The sequence below is a fragment of the Muscardinus avellanarius genome, assembly GCF_963383645.1.
Source record: "Muscardinus avellanarius genome assembly, chromosome: 17".
NCBI lineage: Eukaryota > Metazoa > Chordata > Mammalia > Rodentia > Gliridae > Muscardinus > Muscardinus avellanarius.
The window spans coordinates 63,575,649-63,592,705 of record NC_137803.1 but is presented as its reverse complement, the minus strand read 5'-3'; the positions used below and the strand labels follow the sequence as shown (position 1 = coordinate 63,592,705).

Here is a 17,057-nt window from a genome sequence, read left to right as displayed (position 1 = left end):
CTAGCCCCACCTTGCCAGGACGACACTCCATTACAGCACTCGGGGCGTCTCAGCCGCGGTGCCGCCAGCCACAGCCGCTGTGCTCTGTGTGCAGGAACCCAGCACGCAGCAGCTCAGCCCAGCCGTGCCTGGCCCCCTGGCTCGTTTCTGAAACCCCACTTTACTAAGTGACCGCGCTGGTCCATAGCTCTCCTCTTTAGCCGTTATTTTTCCCTTTGCACACACCTCGGTGCACATTTACAGCTTCCAGTGTGATGCTTGCATTTTAATTCCTTGCCTAGAATAGCTTGGAGATGATCACGTGTTGAAACTAAATTGCACTGACATGCATTAGATGAACAAAATAAAGAGCTCTCCTTAATTTTTTAAGGAGAGCAGTTAGCATATTTAAGAGAACTCAAGGAACTGTGTCATTGGGAGGGGAGGGGAGAGGTGGGCAGGGAGCGGAGGGGCTCAGCTCCAAGCTCCAGTGATCAGCTTCTTTCCTAATTTGACTGTGAACCTGCCTCAAACTCTAAGCTCTGGCTGTTAGAATCTCCATCTTTCTCCTAAAATAGAAATAATGCTCTGAAGCAGTTACTACTAAGAGCACGCGAAAGTCCCTGCACCCTCGTTCTTTGTCCCGGCTCCCTTCCCGATGGCTGGCAGGCCACACTTCTGTCCACCGTGTGGGAAAAGGCTGCGAGGACAAGATGCCGGTGTAGACGCTTTAAATCAGCCACCGAGCTGCATTCCCAGGAGTTGCAGAATGCCCCACCACCATCGTGGCCACCCCTCAGGTCAAGCCCCAGGGCACCTTCGTCATTCAGATAACCCAGCAGAGCTGTGCTTGGCACCCAGGAAAGACTGCGTTAGCGAGTTAGATGTGTGGCTGGAAGTCGCTTGGGTCTCGGCTTTCTGTGCATGTCTAGAAAGGCAGGCAGTGAGACTAGGCAGGAGGGAGGCCGGCCAGGGCCTCGTGGAGCAGGGTTCGCCTGCCGGTCTCCACGGGGCCCTGCCTCTGCGGATCCTCGCTCACATGCCCCAAGAGCTCCTGCTGCTGCTGCAAAAGAAGCAATAAGAAGACACCACTCAGCGCTGCCCGGGGCCTGCGCGGGCCAGCCCTCTGGGCGGCACTCCCCTGCCAGCCCACCTCCCTGGCCCCAGTCAGAGGAGACCGAGCTGAGCAGGGCAGGGGAAGTAAGTCTGCCGGCAGAGCAGAGCCGCAAACCTGGCCGGGCTCACACCTCCTAACCCAGACTTGCCCTGTGTTTGCCCATCGCTGCCTGAGCTGACCACGTCGGGCAAAAGAGCTGGGCGAGAAAGGACGTGGCTTGCTTTCGCTCAGTCACGCCAGATCTGTTCCAAGTGAGTTGGGGCGGTTAGTAGCATCAGACTCCCCCTCAGGCCTCTGCCAGTGATGACGTTTGTTAAGTGTGCCTTAATTCCTGAAGTTAATCCTAAAAGAGAACTCGAAATGTGTTGTTGAACCATATTAGATCTTTTAAAAATGAGTGTATAGCCTGGCATGGTGGCACACTGTGGTGTAATCCCAGTACTTGGGAGGCTGAGACAAGAGGGTCCCAGGTTCGAGGACAGCCTCAGTAACGTAGCAGGACTCAGCAACCCAGCACACTGAGATTCTGTCTTGAAGACAAAAAATAAAAAAGGGTCGAGGGGCCGGGCGTGGTGGCACACGCTTGTAATCCCCGCGCTTGGGAGGCTGAGACAGGAGGGTCGCGCAGGTTCAAAGCCAGCCTCAGCAACTTAGTGAGACCCTGTTTCCAAATAAAATAGAAAAATGGGTCTGGGAGTATAGCCCGGAGATAGAAAGCCTCTGGGTTCCACCCCCAGTACCACCAAAAAAAAAAGGGTCAAGGGTGTATCTCAGAGGTAGAATGCGCCTGAGTTCAGTCCACAGTAACACACACAGAGATCATATTATGTCTTGTGAGCACAGCACTATATATTACAACAGAAATGAAGAAAACAGGTATATTTTACAATAAAAATCAAGAAAAAATAAAAGTAAATACCTGTATCAGGAAGACTCTGTGATACTTGTATGTGATAATTGCAGATTCTGCTAGAAATGTGACTGACTTAAGCATGCATACCATTGTTATATTTTGATTAAGATCAGAACTTAAGAATATTTGCTTCACGCCCAGTCGTCCGGATTGACCTGTAAAGCCCTGTGTTGCAGAGAAAGGGTGGTTTTAGGGAATTAGGAGACTGAAAGTGAGACTCATTTTTTCCATTTCTTAAAACACTCAAGTTGCAGAAGGAGAACGGTCCCCAGAGAGGCTCCAGCTCCCTCTGTGATCCCAAAGAAGGAAATAAGCGCCCCTGTCCCCAGCAGGGAGGCCTGCGCCTGCCCCGCCCCCCGGCTGCGTGGCCCTGCGGGGACGCCGGCTCCATCGCCTTCGAAGACCGGCCGCTGTCCAGGCTGAAGGAGTCGGACAGGTGCTCGGCCAGCGAGAACCTCTACTTAGACGCTCTGTCCCTGGACGAGGAGCCCGAGGAGCCGCCGCCCTGCAGGACCGAGCGGGAGTGCAGGAAGTGCCTGCTGGAGGTCAGCCTGGGTCTTGTCCACTCTAGTGAGCCACTGCCGTCTGTCTGTCAGTCCCCTCCCGGTGGCTCCAGCAGCGGCTTGGGGAGAGAGGAAATGATATCTTGGCACGTTCAGGGTTTGGCAGGTGACCTTGACCCGGGATGCCCACTGTGGTCTCTGGTCAGTTTCACCTCACAGCAAGGAATTAGCGTCCTGAAGGTCTCAAGATGAGCGTGTTCAACTAGACATGCGAGAGGGAGTTGAGTGATCCAGGCTAGACATGCGAGAGGGAGTTGAGTGATCCATGCAGACATGCGAGAGGGAGTTGAGTGATCCAGGCTAGACATGCGAGAGGGAGTTGAGTGATCCATGCTAGACATGCGAGAGGGAGTTGAGTGATCCATGCTAGACATGCGAGAGGGAGTTGAGTGATCCAGGCTAGACATGCGAGAGGGAGTTGAGTGGTCCAGGCTAGACATGCGAGAGGGAGTTGAGTGATCCAGGCTAGACATGCGAGAGGGAGTTGAGTGGTCCAGGCTAGACATGCGAGAGGGAGTTGAGTGATCCAGGCTAGACATGCGAGAGGGAGTTGAGTGGTCCAGGCTAGACATAGGAGAGGGAGTTGGGTGATCCAGGCTAGACATGCGAGAGGGAGTTGGGTGATCCAGGCTAGACATGCGAGAGGGAGTTGGGTGATCCAGGCTAGACATGCGAGAGGGAGTTGGGTGGTCCAGGCTAGACATGCGAGAGGGAGTTGAGTGGTCCAGGCTAGACATGCGAGAGGGAGTTGAGTGGTCCAGGCTAGACATGCGAGAGGGAGTTGAGTGGTCCAGGCTAGACATGCGAGAGGGAGTTGAGTGGTCCAGGCTAGACATGCGAGAGGGAGTTGAGTGGTCCAGTCTAGACATGCGAGAGGGAGTTGAGTGGTCCAGGCTAGACATGCGAGAGGGAGTTGAGTGGTCCAGGCTAGACATGCGAGAGGGAGTTGAGTGATCCAGGCTAGACATGCGAGAGGGAGTTGAGTGGTCCAGGCTAGACATGCGAGAGGGAGTTGAGTGGTCCAGGCTAGACATGCGAGAGGGAGTTGAGTGATCCAGGCTAAACAGAGTACTTCCAACTCTTCTTGAAATCTTCATGCAGCTTGCCGATTCTAGAAGAGAAATAACTGGGAAAGTTCTGTCTTAGAGAGATTGCCTAGTGTTTGGAAGTAGATCAGTAAACAAAGGCATACTGTAAATATCTTGTTCTGAGCTAAGGAAGGAAAAATTCAACACTTAGAAACCACCTGCAAATTAATTATCCAATGGGTGAACTAAGCCATGTACTGAAATTTTCATCACACAGTGTTAGTTTTTCTGGTTATATAATCTTTAAAAATCTCATGGGAGCCGGGCGTGGGGGCCACGCTTGTAATCCCTGCGCTTGGGAGGCGGAGACAGGAGGATCGCGCTGGTTCAGAGCCAGCCATGCTGGCCTAAGAGACTCTGTTTCCAAATAAAAAGTATAAAATAGGTCTGGGTGTGTAGCCTGGAGGTGGAGGCTCCTGGGTTCCACCCCCAGTACCACCCAAAAAGAAAAAAGAAAAAAAACCCTCAGGGGATGGGGGTGTTGCTCAGTGGCAGAGCACTTGCCTAGCATGCATGAGGCCCTGGTTCAACCCCCAACTACACACACACACACACACACACACACACACACACACACACTTTACCAGGAAACATTACTGTAAATCAGTGTAACAATTATCATACCTGTCATTTGGTCTCCCAAACACTTAACACTCAAGAGTTTGTGTCAAATAGTGTTACTGAAGTTTGGGGGAAATTATGCAGATTGAATATCCCTTATTTAAAATCCTGAGACAAAGAGAGTTTTGAATTTTAGATTTTCACAGATGCTGGAATATTAGCATATACATAATAAGATGTCTTGGTGACGAGACCCAAGTCAGGCACAAAACCCACTTATATTTTATATATATCTCACACACGTAGCCTGAGTGTAGTGTGAGGTGTTGGACGATTTTGCACTGACACAGCTTCATGGTGTACGACCATCCACCTGTGCTATCCTGTCAGTAGGCAAAAGGCTTTAGATTTGGGAGGTTTCTGATTAAGCACGCTCAACCCATGCCGGGTTTCGGAGCCCCAGCCGTGTGAGCCAGGTTGGCAGGAGGCACCAGGGTTTCTCCAGCTGGACCTGGCAGCCTCTTGTGGCCCAGTTTCTCGGCACAGGGGCAGTGGGGTAGGTGGAGCTCTGCTTCCTAGCTGTAGCGGAGCCGTGGCGGGGAGCGTCTTGCCCGTCTGTGTGGCGGAGAGGAGCGCATGCTGGCACAGGGCCAGTGCGCCACAGTGTTCATTGGCCCGAGAACATTTCATTACTCCCAAAGGCTGCCTCCTCTAGACACACCTGCATAGGGTGTTTCCTCATGGCGCCTTGGCCTGCGCTTCTCTGCCCGCACAGCCCATTCTTACGAGGAGGTCACTGGCTTCACCTCCCACCCTAACAGGGAATGAAAACTTATTTCTTCTTTACAGGAAGAAGAAAATCCCAAGGGGAATCTCCAAAGGTGAGTAGGATCCTTGAACATGGTAGATGGCGGAAATAAAAATCCCTTGGTCTTCAAGGTCCTCTTCTCAGTGCAGCCTGTGTTAGCATTCTCTAGAAAATGACAGCATTGATACTTGCTTTATCACCGTTTCTTTCACAGATGTGGTGTTTTGGAGGGTGAGCGCCGAGACCAGGCGCACTGTGTTCATTAGTCTTGTGGTAACGACTTCCCAGTCACAGCTGTCTTGCACAGGAGCAAGGAGTGCTGTTTGCCATGGTGTTTTGAAAAGTCCGTAGAAAGCTCTCTCTTCTCACATAAAATTTGGAAGAACTTCCCCTTGACATGTGAGACGTTTTATATACTGTATATTTAAAACTTGTACCAGGAGGATTTGTTAATTCTTTTTTCCTGGCAGTAATCTCCAAAGAAAACATAGCGTGGCTGATGTTATCAGCGTTAGTTAAGCACCTGTTTTCCCTTCTCGGTCTTACTCTGGTTGTTATTTTTCCTATAGATGTCGTTTTCACTGCATGGCATTTCTTCTCGGGCACTTTGCCCCTTTCCTCTTCTCACTCAGATCTCCTTAACACGGGGTCTAGGGCTGGCTGCCCTCCTGTCCTCCTGGCAGAGCCGCGCTTGGCCCGGGCATGCGTCTGGCCGTGGGCCTTCAGGGGAGCTCTTGAGAGTTCGGGCTCTGGCTCTGGACTGCCTGGTGCAGATCCTGTCTCCTTTCACTGGCCTGCAGCCGCGCGGAGGTCGCGTAACTGCTCCCTGCCTCAGCTTCCCTGTCCGTAAACAGGAATTCGACTTGGTGTTCAGCGTACCCGTGTCAGGACACATCGGAGAGCGGGAGCACTCTGCCTGGCCTGGGAGGACGGGAAGCAGCGTTAGGCTGTCGCCACTCCACCCCTCCCCACCCACGGCAGCACCCTCATGCTCCAGTCGGAGTTCAGAGCCAGCTTTAGCACCCAGGCTCCGACCTTGCTGTCTCCCTGCTGCACTGAAGCTTTTTTATAACTCAGCATCAGGAGGCTCAGGCAAGAGATTCGCGGGTCGAGGCCAGCCTGAGCAGCTTAGGCAGACTGTGCCTCCACGTGTAGGTGGGGCTGGGGCTGTCGCTCAGGGCGAGACCATTTGGTGAGCATCACTCTCAGTACAAAATACCCGTGCTTGCTTCTGTTAATTTCCAAAGTGATTCATGCTTGTTGTAAACCATAAACAGTGTCAAATGTCCAGAGTAAAGAAGGAATGTGCCCCTTCCTTGCCCACGCTCTTCCCTGAGCCTGAGGTCCCCACGTGCTTCCTGCGTGTCTTGTGTGCTAGTTCCCCTCGCGTGGCCCTGCCAGCTGGTCACCACCTCGCTGTCTCTTGCACTCCATCCAGCCAGGCCCCAGGGACGTGAAGCCCCGTGCCACGCGTGCCGCTGAGGGTGCTGTGCGCAGCCATAGGCGCTCAGGCTGCTCAGGGCAGAGCCACCGCTCCAGCCTTCCCCGCGGGTCTCCTTGGCAGGGCCTGGGCTGCTCTGGAACCCCAGGCCGGCGCCCCGGCCCCAAAGGCGAGGGAGAGTGAATATGCCCATCGGAAGCAGATCTAGCTGTGGAGGCGGTGTGCGCCTCGCCCCTCGCCCCACTGCACTGGGGGAGTCCAGCCCACTGAGGCCGTCGGGCACAGCCAGCCCGGCCTCCATCCTGACCAGCTCTTGGACGAGCAGGCATCCCGGCACCCTGGGCCTGGCACCAGGCATCCCAGCACCTCTGCAGCACCTGCCTGGGCATACGGAAGCCATCACTGAGCTCAAGTCCAAAGAGTGGCATTGACGTGCTGAGGAGTCTACACCCATGCCCGTGAATAGTCTACACCCATGCCCGGATAGTCTACACCCACGCCCGTGGATAGTCTACACCCATGCCCACACAGTCTACACCCACACCCGTGGATAGTCTACACCCACACCCGTGGATAGTCTACACTCATGCCCACACAGTCTACACCCACGCCCATGTATAGTCTACACCCATGCCCACACAGTCTACACCCACGCCTGTGGATAGTCTACACCCATGCCCACACAGTCTACACCCACGCCCGTGGATAGTCTACACCCATGTCCACACAGTCTACACCCACGCCCGTGGATAGTCTACACCCATGTCCACACAGTCTACACCCACGCCCGTGGATGGTCTACACCCACGCCCGGATAGTCTACACCCACGCCCATGGATAGTCTACACCCATGCCCACACAGTCGACACCCACGCCCGTGGATAGTCTACACCCATGCCCGGATAGTCTACACCCATGCCCACACAGTCTACACCCATGTCCACACAGTCTACACCCACGCCCGTGGATAGTCTACACCCATGCCCGGATAGTCTACACCCATGCCCACACAGTCTACACCCATGCCCATGTATAGTCTACACCCATGCCCACACAGTCTACACCCACGCCCATGTATAGTCTACACCCATGCCCACACAGTCTACACCCACGCCCGTGGATAGTCTACACCCATGTCCACACAGTCTACACCCACGCCCGTGGATAGTCTACACCCACGCCCGGATAGTCTACACCCACACCCGTGGATAGTCTACACCCATGCCCACACAGTCTACACCCATGTCCACACAGTCTACACCCACGCCCGTGGATAGTCTACACCCACGCCTGTGGATAGTCTACATCCATGCCCACACAGTCTACACCCACGCCTGTGGATAGTCTACACCCATGCCCATGGATAGTCTACACCCATGTCCACACAGTCTACACCCACGCCCGTGGATAGTCTACACCCACGCCCGTGGATAGTCTACACCCATGTCCACACAGTCTACACCCACGCCCGTGGATAGTCTACACCCATGTCCACACAGTCTACACCCACGCCCGTGGATAGTTTATACCCACGCCCGGATAGTCTACACCCACACCCGTGGATAGTCTACACCCACGCCCGTGGATAGTCTACACCCATGTCCACACAGTCTACACCCACGCCCGTGGATAGTCTACACCCATGCCCACACAGTCTACACCCATGCCCACACAGTCTACACCCACGCCCGTGGATAGTCTACACCCACGCCCGTGGATAGTCTACACCCATGCCCACACAGTCTACACCCACGCCCGTGGATAGTCTACACCCATGCCCGGATAGTCTACACCCATGCCCACACAGTCTACACCCACGCCCATGTATAGTCTACACCTATGCCCACACAGTCTACACCCATGTCCACACAGTCTACACCCATGCCCATGTATAGTCTACACCCATGCCCACACAGTCTACACCCACGCCCATGTATAGTCTACACCCATGCCCACACAGTCTACACCCACGCCTGTGGATAGTCTACACCCATGCCCACACAGTCTACACCCACGCCTGTGGATAGTCTACACCCACGCCCGTGGATAGTCTACACCCATGTCCACACAGTCTACACCCACGCCCGTGGATAGTCTACACCCACGCCCGGATAGTCTACACCCACGCCCGTGGATAGTCTACACCCATGCCCACACAGTCTACACCCATGTCCACACAGTCTACACCCACGCCCGTGGATAGTCTACACCCACGCCCGTGGATAGTCTACATCCATGCCCACACAGTCTACACCCACGACTGTGGATAGTCTACACCCACGCCTGTGGATAGTCTACACCCACGCCCATGGATAGTCTACACCCATGTCCACACAGTCTACACCCACGCCCGTGGATAGTCTACACCCACGCCCGTGGATAGTCTACACCCATGTCCACACAGTCTACACCCACGCCCGTGGATAGTCTACACCCATGTCCACACAGTCTACACCCACGCCCGTGGATAGTCTATACCCATGCCCACACAGTCTACACCCACGCCCGTGGATAGTCTACCCCATGCCCACGCCCATTAATACACCCACACCCACATCCATGATGCCCATGAGCCAGCAGCTCACCTGGCTTTACCCTTCGCTGTGTGCTGTGTCTGAGGAAGGTTTTCTTTTCTTTAGGACATGGCCGTGAAGAAGGGGCAGGGAAGGCCAGGACAGCCCTGCGTGAACTGGGCAGCCCAGACGCGCTCTTGTTTGAAAAGGGACGTGGCCATAGGGCAGCTTTGAGTCCTCTCGCTCCCTTCTACATCTCCCCAGAGGCCCGGAGAGCCTTAGCGTTTGAAGCCCGCAGAGGATGAGGCTGGGCTGAGACCTAGGGTAGCAGCTGCTCCACACAGGCTCTCACGGTGCCACCTCACATCAATTGGGGCTGCGGCGTGTGTCTCCTTAGGACGACGAGGCCCGTTGATGTGGGACCCAGAAGTCGCCACGGGCACTCCCCAGGGGGCGGAGAGGCTGGGCAGCAATTCAGAGTGGCCCTGTGACTGCAGCATGGCCCCACCCTTCCCCTTACACAGTGGGAGTGTGCTGGCCATATGGAATTGGCCGCAGGACCTATTCCAGAGCCATAAAGTCCAGTGGACACCCCAGGCGTACTCGCCGGCAGACTCTGGCGGCTGCGGTGTGCCGTGTGGAGGCCTCCCGCGGCGGGGCAGGTATAGGTGCCTGGGGCACTCACATCTGTGTCCTGCCTCCCCAGGGCAGTGTCCGTGTCCTCCATGTATGAGTTCCAGCGGCTGATGGACGTCTCCCCCTTCCTGCCTGAAAAGGCCCCCCCGCCCGCCAGCAGCAAGGAGGACGTCACGCCGCCCCTGTCCCCCGACGACCTGAAGTACATCGAGGAGTTCAGCGGCAAGGGCTGGGACTGCGCGCCGCCCAGGGCCAGGGCAGACAGGACCGAGGGGGCGCACGGGGCCCTCCCGGAGCCTTTCCCTGACTCCTCCTGGTACCTGACCACAAGCGTCACCATGACCACAGACACCATGACCAGCCCAGAGCACTGCCAGAAGCAGCCGCTGAGGAGCCACGTGCTGGCCGAGCCGGCGGGGGTGCGTGTGCTCCACAGCCCGCCCGCCCTGCGCAGGGTGGACTGCGTTGTGCTGCCGGCTGGCGAGGGCCCCTTCCCCGCCGGCAGAGGCAGGGGCGGCCTGGGGGATTCCAAGGGGGCGCACACAGAACCCGCGCTTGGCAGGTGGCCTGGCACCTCCAGGCACCCCCGAGACCTCGTGGAGGGGGCTCCCCGCCCCCTTGACAGCGCCCTCTGCACCTCCCTGGGGCTGGCCTCCCCGCTGCTCGGCCTGGATGTGTCCCAGGGCGCGCACAGCCACCTGAAGGAGGTGGCTCCCTGCGTCAGGAGTTCCTCACACTCGGGTCCACCCGGGCCCCAAGTCAAGGACATGGCCTGCCAGACCAACGGGCCCCGGACGATGGGGACGCAGACTGTCCAGACCATCAGCGTGGGCCTGCAGACCGAGGCTCTGCGCAGCAGCCTCACCAGCAGCCCCCACAAGTGTCTCACACCAAAGGCGGGAGGCGGCGCCACGCCCGTGTCCTCACCTTCCCGCAGCCTTAGGAGCCGGCAGGTGGCCCCCGCCATTGAGAAGGTCCAGGCCAAGTTCGAACGCACCTGCTGCTCCCCCAAGTATGGTTCTCCCAAGCTGCAGAGGAAACCCCTCCCGAAAGCTGATCAGACAAGCAGCAGGACCTCCCCGGGGGTGGCCCAGAAGGGCTACAGCGAGTCCGCCTGGGCCCGGTCCACCACCACGAGGGAGAGCCCGGTGCACACGACCATCAATGACGGGCTCTCCAGCCTCTTCAACATCATCGACCACAGCCCCGTGGCACAGGACCCCTTCCAGAAGGGGGTGCGGGCCGGGAGTCGCTCTCGCTCCGCAGAACCCAGGCCAGAGCTGGGCCCAGGCCAGGAGACAGGGACCAGTTCCCGGGGAAGGTCGCCCAGCCCCCTGGGGGTGGGCGCAGAAACCGGCCGGGAGGAAGGGGGAGACGGCACGCCCGTGAGGCGGGACCTATCCGCTCCCCCCGGGTACACGCTCGCGGAAAGCGTGGCCCGGATCCTCAGCAAGAAGCTCCTGGAGCATGCCTTAGAGGAGGAGAGGAGACAGGCCTCCTGCGGAGCCCCAGGTCTCGCCAGTGACGGCCATGCCAGAGAGATGGGCGCAGCGGAACCAGGACCCATGGAGGTAAGGAGGACCCCACACGGGTGGGGCCTGGGACATGCCCCCTGCTTGCTCATGAGCTGGGGAGGCGCGGGTTTCAGGGAGAATGGGCAGGAACGGTCCCTGAGCAACCTCCCGACGCAGTCTCACTAGCGCCCATGGCAGGCCATCCAGGACGTGGTTTGATTAGGTCCGACCTGGCCAAGTGCCATCCTATCAGTTTACCTGGTTCGCCTGAGGGTCATGGTCTGCCCTCTGTCCGTATGGCATTGTGCACGCGTGAGCACTAACGTGCGCCTGCGCCGAGGCTCCTGCGTGCCCCAGATTGCCAGCTGCAACGCGGGAGTGCTGATGAGCGTCTGGGCCACATGGACGAGCACACCTCCCATCGGGAGCCACGAGCGCGGCCTCTGGACCCCAGGGCTGGCCGCAGTGCACGAGCAACAGAAGGCCGCAGCCTGTGCTTCCCAGAGCACCTTCACGTCCTTAGCAGGTTCTGATACATAGCCCAAGGTGGTATTTAAGACCACACCACTGCAAAACCATCCCCATTTCACACCAGACATGAGCAAAATGAGGCACACGTGCCAGGCTGAGGACAGATTGGCCCAGCAGGGTCTCGTACGTGGCACCTGCCAGGAGCCCCGCTGAGTGCACCCACCCACACCCTTGCCCCAGGTGGCAAGAGTAGAGGCTGGGAGGACAGCCTTTTGCTCCCGGCAGCCCCTGCTCTGCCTACAGCTGGGCAGCTCAGGTCGGGTTTGTGGGCGTGTGGTTTATCTACTGTGATACTCGCAGCCCATGTCCCCTGGGGGAAAAATGGTGGTCGGTTCTCAGTCCAACCACCAAGGAATACTGAACTCAGAATATAGCGCAAGTCTGAAACGGGTCAGACCATGCCAAGTCAGCGACACAACAAGTCTGTGCAGCTCACCCCAAAGCTATGGTGACACGATGCAGCCTGCCATGCCAGAGAGCTGGGTCTTGGTGATCATGTCCCCACCTGAGAGGACAGACACCGCTGCTGCTCCCCGGGTGACGGGTGGGGTCTGCTTTGGTCTTCTGATTCCCCCAGTCCCCGGAAGGTCTTGGTACGGATGGGGCTCGAGAGAGTGCCTTTGTGAATTCCCTGTTGTCTTGGGCTCTGGAGAAATCGGTCAGGATTAGAGCTCTGTTCAGAGGCATTATTAGCTGGCCATGTCTGTAGAACCTATTTATATCAGAAGCTAAGTAGAAATTAATTTTCAGGGGTTACTAACAGGATGTCACAAGAAACCTGCAGTAATGCAAAGAGTATGGCTTGTGACAGTCCGCCCTGCGGCCCGGCAGTGGTGTACCAGTACAGCCGCCACCGCCTCTCATCGGCAGAGAATGCGTTTCGATGTTTCCTCGCTTGGTGTCTAGCGCCCAGTGAGACGTGGACGGGAGCACAGTGGTGTCCACACTTGGAGCCTGCTACACAAGACGTGTTAGCAGCATTTTGTGCCGGGGCGCGTCCATTCTCTCTGAAGTTTGCTAATTCTGGATTCCGGTGCAATTATTCCTTTGAGTCGGCTTGATATATCAATCGGCTGGAGATCCTGCCGTGTCTCCACAAATTATACAGCAGCCCTGGGAGCTCATCCCCAGTTGGCAGAACCTCCCCGGACCTCCCTGCCTGGACGCTCCCCTGGACCTCTGCCCAGAAGTCTGGACATGGGGTGACTGGGCAACAGAAACGTCCCCTCCTCACCCTACTACCCCACAAGCGACCCAGGGGCCTTCCTCTTGAAACCGTGCCCCTGATTCAGCAGAGCAGGGGGACTAATGAGGCCTTCCTCCTCCGGGTGTAAGCGGGAGCTGGAGGGGAGCCTTCCAGCATGAGCGTCAGGCCGACTCTGCCCGAGGGGGAAGCGTGGCCACCGGAGCAGAGCTTGTGGGCCTTCTGCGGCACTGCCTTCGTCGGGGCGGCGGCAGGGACTGGGCCCGTGCACTCTGGCGTGCACCTCCGTCCCCTCTGGTGGCTGTCCTCCCGCGACACTCGCCCCTGCCCCTCGCTCGCTGACTGTCAACCTCTACTGTTTACAGCACTTTACAACCTACCTGCTTTTCTCTCCTTTCTCTGTCTGTCCAGAACCAGACTGTCTTACTAACTGCCCCGTGGGTGCTCTAGCCCTGCCCGCCTCGCTGTAAGTGCCTGCCTTGCTCCTGGGTTCCCAGCCTCCAGCCGCATGTGTCATCTGTGTGACCCGTGCTTACTGTCTGGCCTCATCGTCACGGGGGATCTGCTCTGTGGAGCCATGCTCACGCCCAGGCGCCAACTGGCAAGCCCAGGCACCCCATTTCCCCCCTTCCGGGGTTGACTGGTGATAGTCAAGGTTCTTGGGTTACAGAGAGGGCACTGAGATCCGCCCTGTCCCGGGCAACGTGCAGCCTCGGACCTCAGAGGAGGGCGGCACCGGCCAGGAGGGGCACTTCAGGGGTTTTGCCTGCGGGGCTTGGATCCAGCCTGGGTGAGCCTGCGGCCCTCAGAGCCAGTGTTCTGATGCCCGTGCGCTGTCGCACTGAGATGAACCGTGCCTACATCACAGCTGAGGTTTTCTGTCTTTTCATCATACTAGAAGGAATAAGCCCAAACACATCTGGTCCTTCCACATGAGCCTGTAGTTGAGAGTTAGGGCGTGATAAATTGCTTGTTGCATGAGAAGCAGCAAAGCCACCCCTGCCCTGGATGTTTTGAGAACCCCGCAGAGCACAGGAGAAGACACGTCCTGGCTTTGATCAGGCTGCAGCTGCCCACCGCGTCACTGGGCTCAACAGGAAATGTTATGTCCAGCAGTATAGATAAGCTGCATCCCAGGATGGAAGTCCTGTGTGGCCACTGCGGTGGCTTTGGGGGAGGGCAGCGCCAATCCACTGACGCTGTGCTGGTGTTTCACTAAGGAGGTTCGTCCTTGACCCAGAGGTCACACCATGCCTGCCTTCCTCACAGGGTGTTAGTGGAGGTGGCGGGGAAGGTCTAGGAAGAGCCCGCTCCTACTCGGCATCAGCCAGGTGGCCCCCGGGCTAGCTAAGGCTAAGCAGCAGGCTTGACCCTCGAACGCAGGCTGCCGAGCAGACCTGAACACGGTGCCTCAGAGGCGCAGTCTGACCCTTGGCCTGTGCTGTGCCCAGGGAGGCGCCTCCCAGGTCATACAAGGTGCCCGCCCCAAAGAAAGGACCCAGTGCCAGCATTCCTTCTGCCTGCCCCACCCACCACTGTTCTGGAAGCCTGTGGGTGCCAGCGCCATACCCACCAGGCTCTATCTCTGCCACCATTCCACGCGACCATATCTCTCCCCACTGTTGCTCTCCGGCTCCGGCGCCTGATCACCCTCTTGGGCCTTTCCGTTGCGTGTCTTTGCAGTCCAGCCCACTTCCCGCCCTACTCTGCTGTCTTCCTTCCCGTGCCTTCATCACAGCTGCGCACCCGCACGGCTCCTGAGAGCCTCGCCCAAGCTGGGACGGCCCCGGTTCTTCTTGCCACTGCTCCCTACTTGCCTGTGTATCAGCAACTCCCAGGTTTAGGCAGCCTTCCTTAGACAAGCAGCCCTCAACCTTCTTAAAAACAAAGTACCTAGACCAGGTGTGCTGGCCCACGCTTGTAATCCCAACATTCGGGAGGCAGAGACCAGAGCATCGCAGTTCGCAGACAGCCTCAGCTACTTAGCAAGGCTGTTCGCAACTCACTGAGACCGTTTCCAAAAATATAAAGACTAAAAAATAGGACTGTGGGTGTAGCTTGGAGGTAGAATGCTCCTGGGTTCCATCCTCAGTACCAAAAAACAAAAAACCCCGAAGTTCCTAGAGAAGAAGGGTCATAGGGGACCGACTGTGGTTGAGTGTGTCCTGCACAGCTGGTTCTCGGAGCATCGGCCCCTGGGACACAGAATTAGTGTGGTCTCATACTCATCTGCCACACTCAAGAGTCTAAGGAAAACTAGAAGTCAACATGTCTGCTGGCAGCGTGTGTTGTGGGAGTTTGTCTTGCCTAACGCCAATCAGCTTGGAGTAAACAGCAGGGCTGGGTGAGGCTGTGATGTTGCTGATACACAGGGTGGAGGCACAGGTCTCTGCGCAGTCCACCGAGGCCCCGTGGGACCAGCTCCCTTTGCTCTATTTTGACCATAATTTGGTGTCTTCCCATTCGTGCCACTGGCCATTCATGTTGAACTTTCTACTGATCATTTTAATTTATTCTCCACAAGCATTATATCCACTCATGTTCAGCGCTGCCTGGTGTCTTCCATTTAACGAGTCTGCTGGGAGGCGTGGGGTCCTGTTATTTCGATGACTGCCATGTGGTAACCGTGTCCCCTCTCTCGGCTCTGAAGGGACTGCCTTGTTCTGCGCTCGCTCCGTCCCTGGAGCCCTGCTTCTCCAGGCCCGAGAGACCAGCGAACCGCCGCCCTCCGTCCCGATGGGCCCCACCTTCCCCCACTGCCTCGCGGTCGCAGTCGCCCGGAGACCCCACTCTCCTGGAGGAGCACGGCGAGGAAGATGCCCCAGAGGAGAAGCCACACACGTGATGCCAGCCTGCATGGACAATCCCAGGATGGTTCACTCCAACTCAACCACACCATCATCCCAAACCAGACTCTGCCCTGGAGGAGAGATCTCAAGGTCAAAGAATGTTGAAAACACAGCTGCTGAATGTTCAACCACTGGGATGTTTCTAGGATGAAACAGTAAATGTGCCTGTAATGACTTAATTTTTTTCATAGCTCAGAAAACTATTTTTGTCTCCATCTTTTTTACACACAGTATATTAAACAAAAAGTAAATAAGTTATAATAATAGATTTAAAATATAAAAGTTTTAAAAAATGTACATTTTATGAACTCTGAACCCCCTCGCTCTCAGTCCTGCCCACCTCTCTGTTGAATTTGCACTGTTCCATTTTGGTTGGGTTTAACTCCATGTTGAGTTTAGAATGTCTTAAGTTGATTTTATTTTGTCAGTGTTAACGATTTTTTTGGAATTTTAAAAAATGTTCCAGACTGTCTGATTCAGTGAACTTTTTGTAGTGAAATAAAAAAAAGCCATGAAGACGGTAGATAAGGCAGGTATTCTATGAACCGGAGGGATGCGGGTCAGCATGAAGAGGGTCCGCGTGCTCAGACGGGTGTAGGAATGGTCTGTACAGTCCACGTGGCAGCCTGCGCGGCCGCACATCCAAGTCTTGTGCCTACGCCGCTCTCCCCGAGCCGCGGCCTGGCCCGCCGTCGCCGCCGTCACCGGTGTGCGGCCCCTGTCCTGTACTGTTATTGTTGGTCCCCTGCATTGATCGGACGACAGCAACATCTGTAAATTGTTGAAGAAGAACTGGCACAGCTGTGCTGTTTAAGGGAAAGCCCTAAAGTCACGAGGACTCCAAGTCGAGACAAACACAGTGCCTCCAAGCCCGTCCCAGACCACGATGAAGCAGGAATAAGGCCTGTCCGAGATGGCACCATGTCTTGGGTGACGGGTCGCATGCGCCCTCTGTCTTGCCGAAGGACGCCAGTGGAGGGGGCCCTAGCTGGGGGCGCTCCCGTGAAGAGGGAGCTGGTTGCACATCTCACAGAGGCACCCCTTGCAGGCGTGATCTTGGACTTGGAGAGGGCCCTGGGGTCAACGGATGGCTTGATTCTCATTGCAAAAGCCCAAATGGGGGAAGGGACAGAGGTGTGAGGAACAGGTCACCGACGAGTTCAGTGGCCAGCCTCTCCCCTCCGCTCAGGAAAACGAGTGGCAATCGCCCCAGGAGAGGCCGTTTCCTCTGGCCACAGGTGGAGCCCAAGCTTGCTTCCAGGGATCGCAGGAAGGACTGGCAGACCCAGGCTTTGGGCTTTGATGTTTCCTTAACCCAACATGCCTTCTTGGGTAGGTGA

At 56.6% G+C, this 17,057-nt stretch overlaps 1 protein-coding gene across 1 annotated transcript in view; it reads left to right on the top strand.

The window, feature by feature from the left end:
• Positions 1-13,318, top strand: part of MTCL1 (microtubule crosslinking factor 1) — a gene marked incomplete at its 3' end in the record, with an annotated part of 119,141 nt that extends 105,823 nt beyond the window's left edge. The window contains exons 20-23 of the mRNA XM_080714734.1: positions 2,258-2,554; positions 5,071-5,102; positions 9,690-11,190; positions 13,280-13,318. Of these exons, the coding sequence (XP_080570860.1) occupies positions 2,258-2,554; positions 5,071-5,102; positions 9,690-11,190; positions 13,280-13,318 (1,869 nt within the window). The remainder of the gene's footprint in view (positions 1-2,257; positions 2,555-5,070; positions 5,103-9,689; positions 11,191-13,279) is intronic.
• Positions 13,319-17,057: the final 3,739 nt, after the last annotated feature.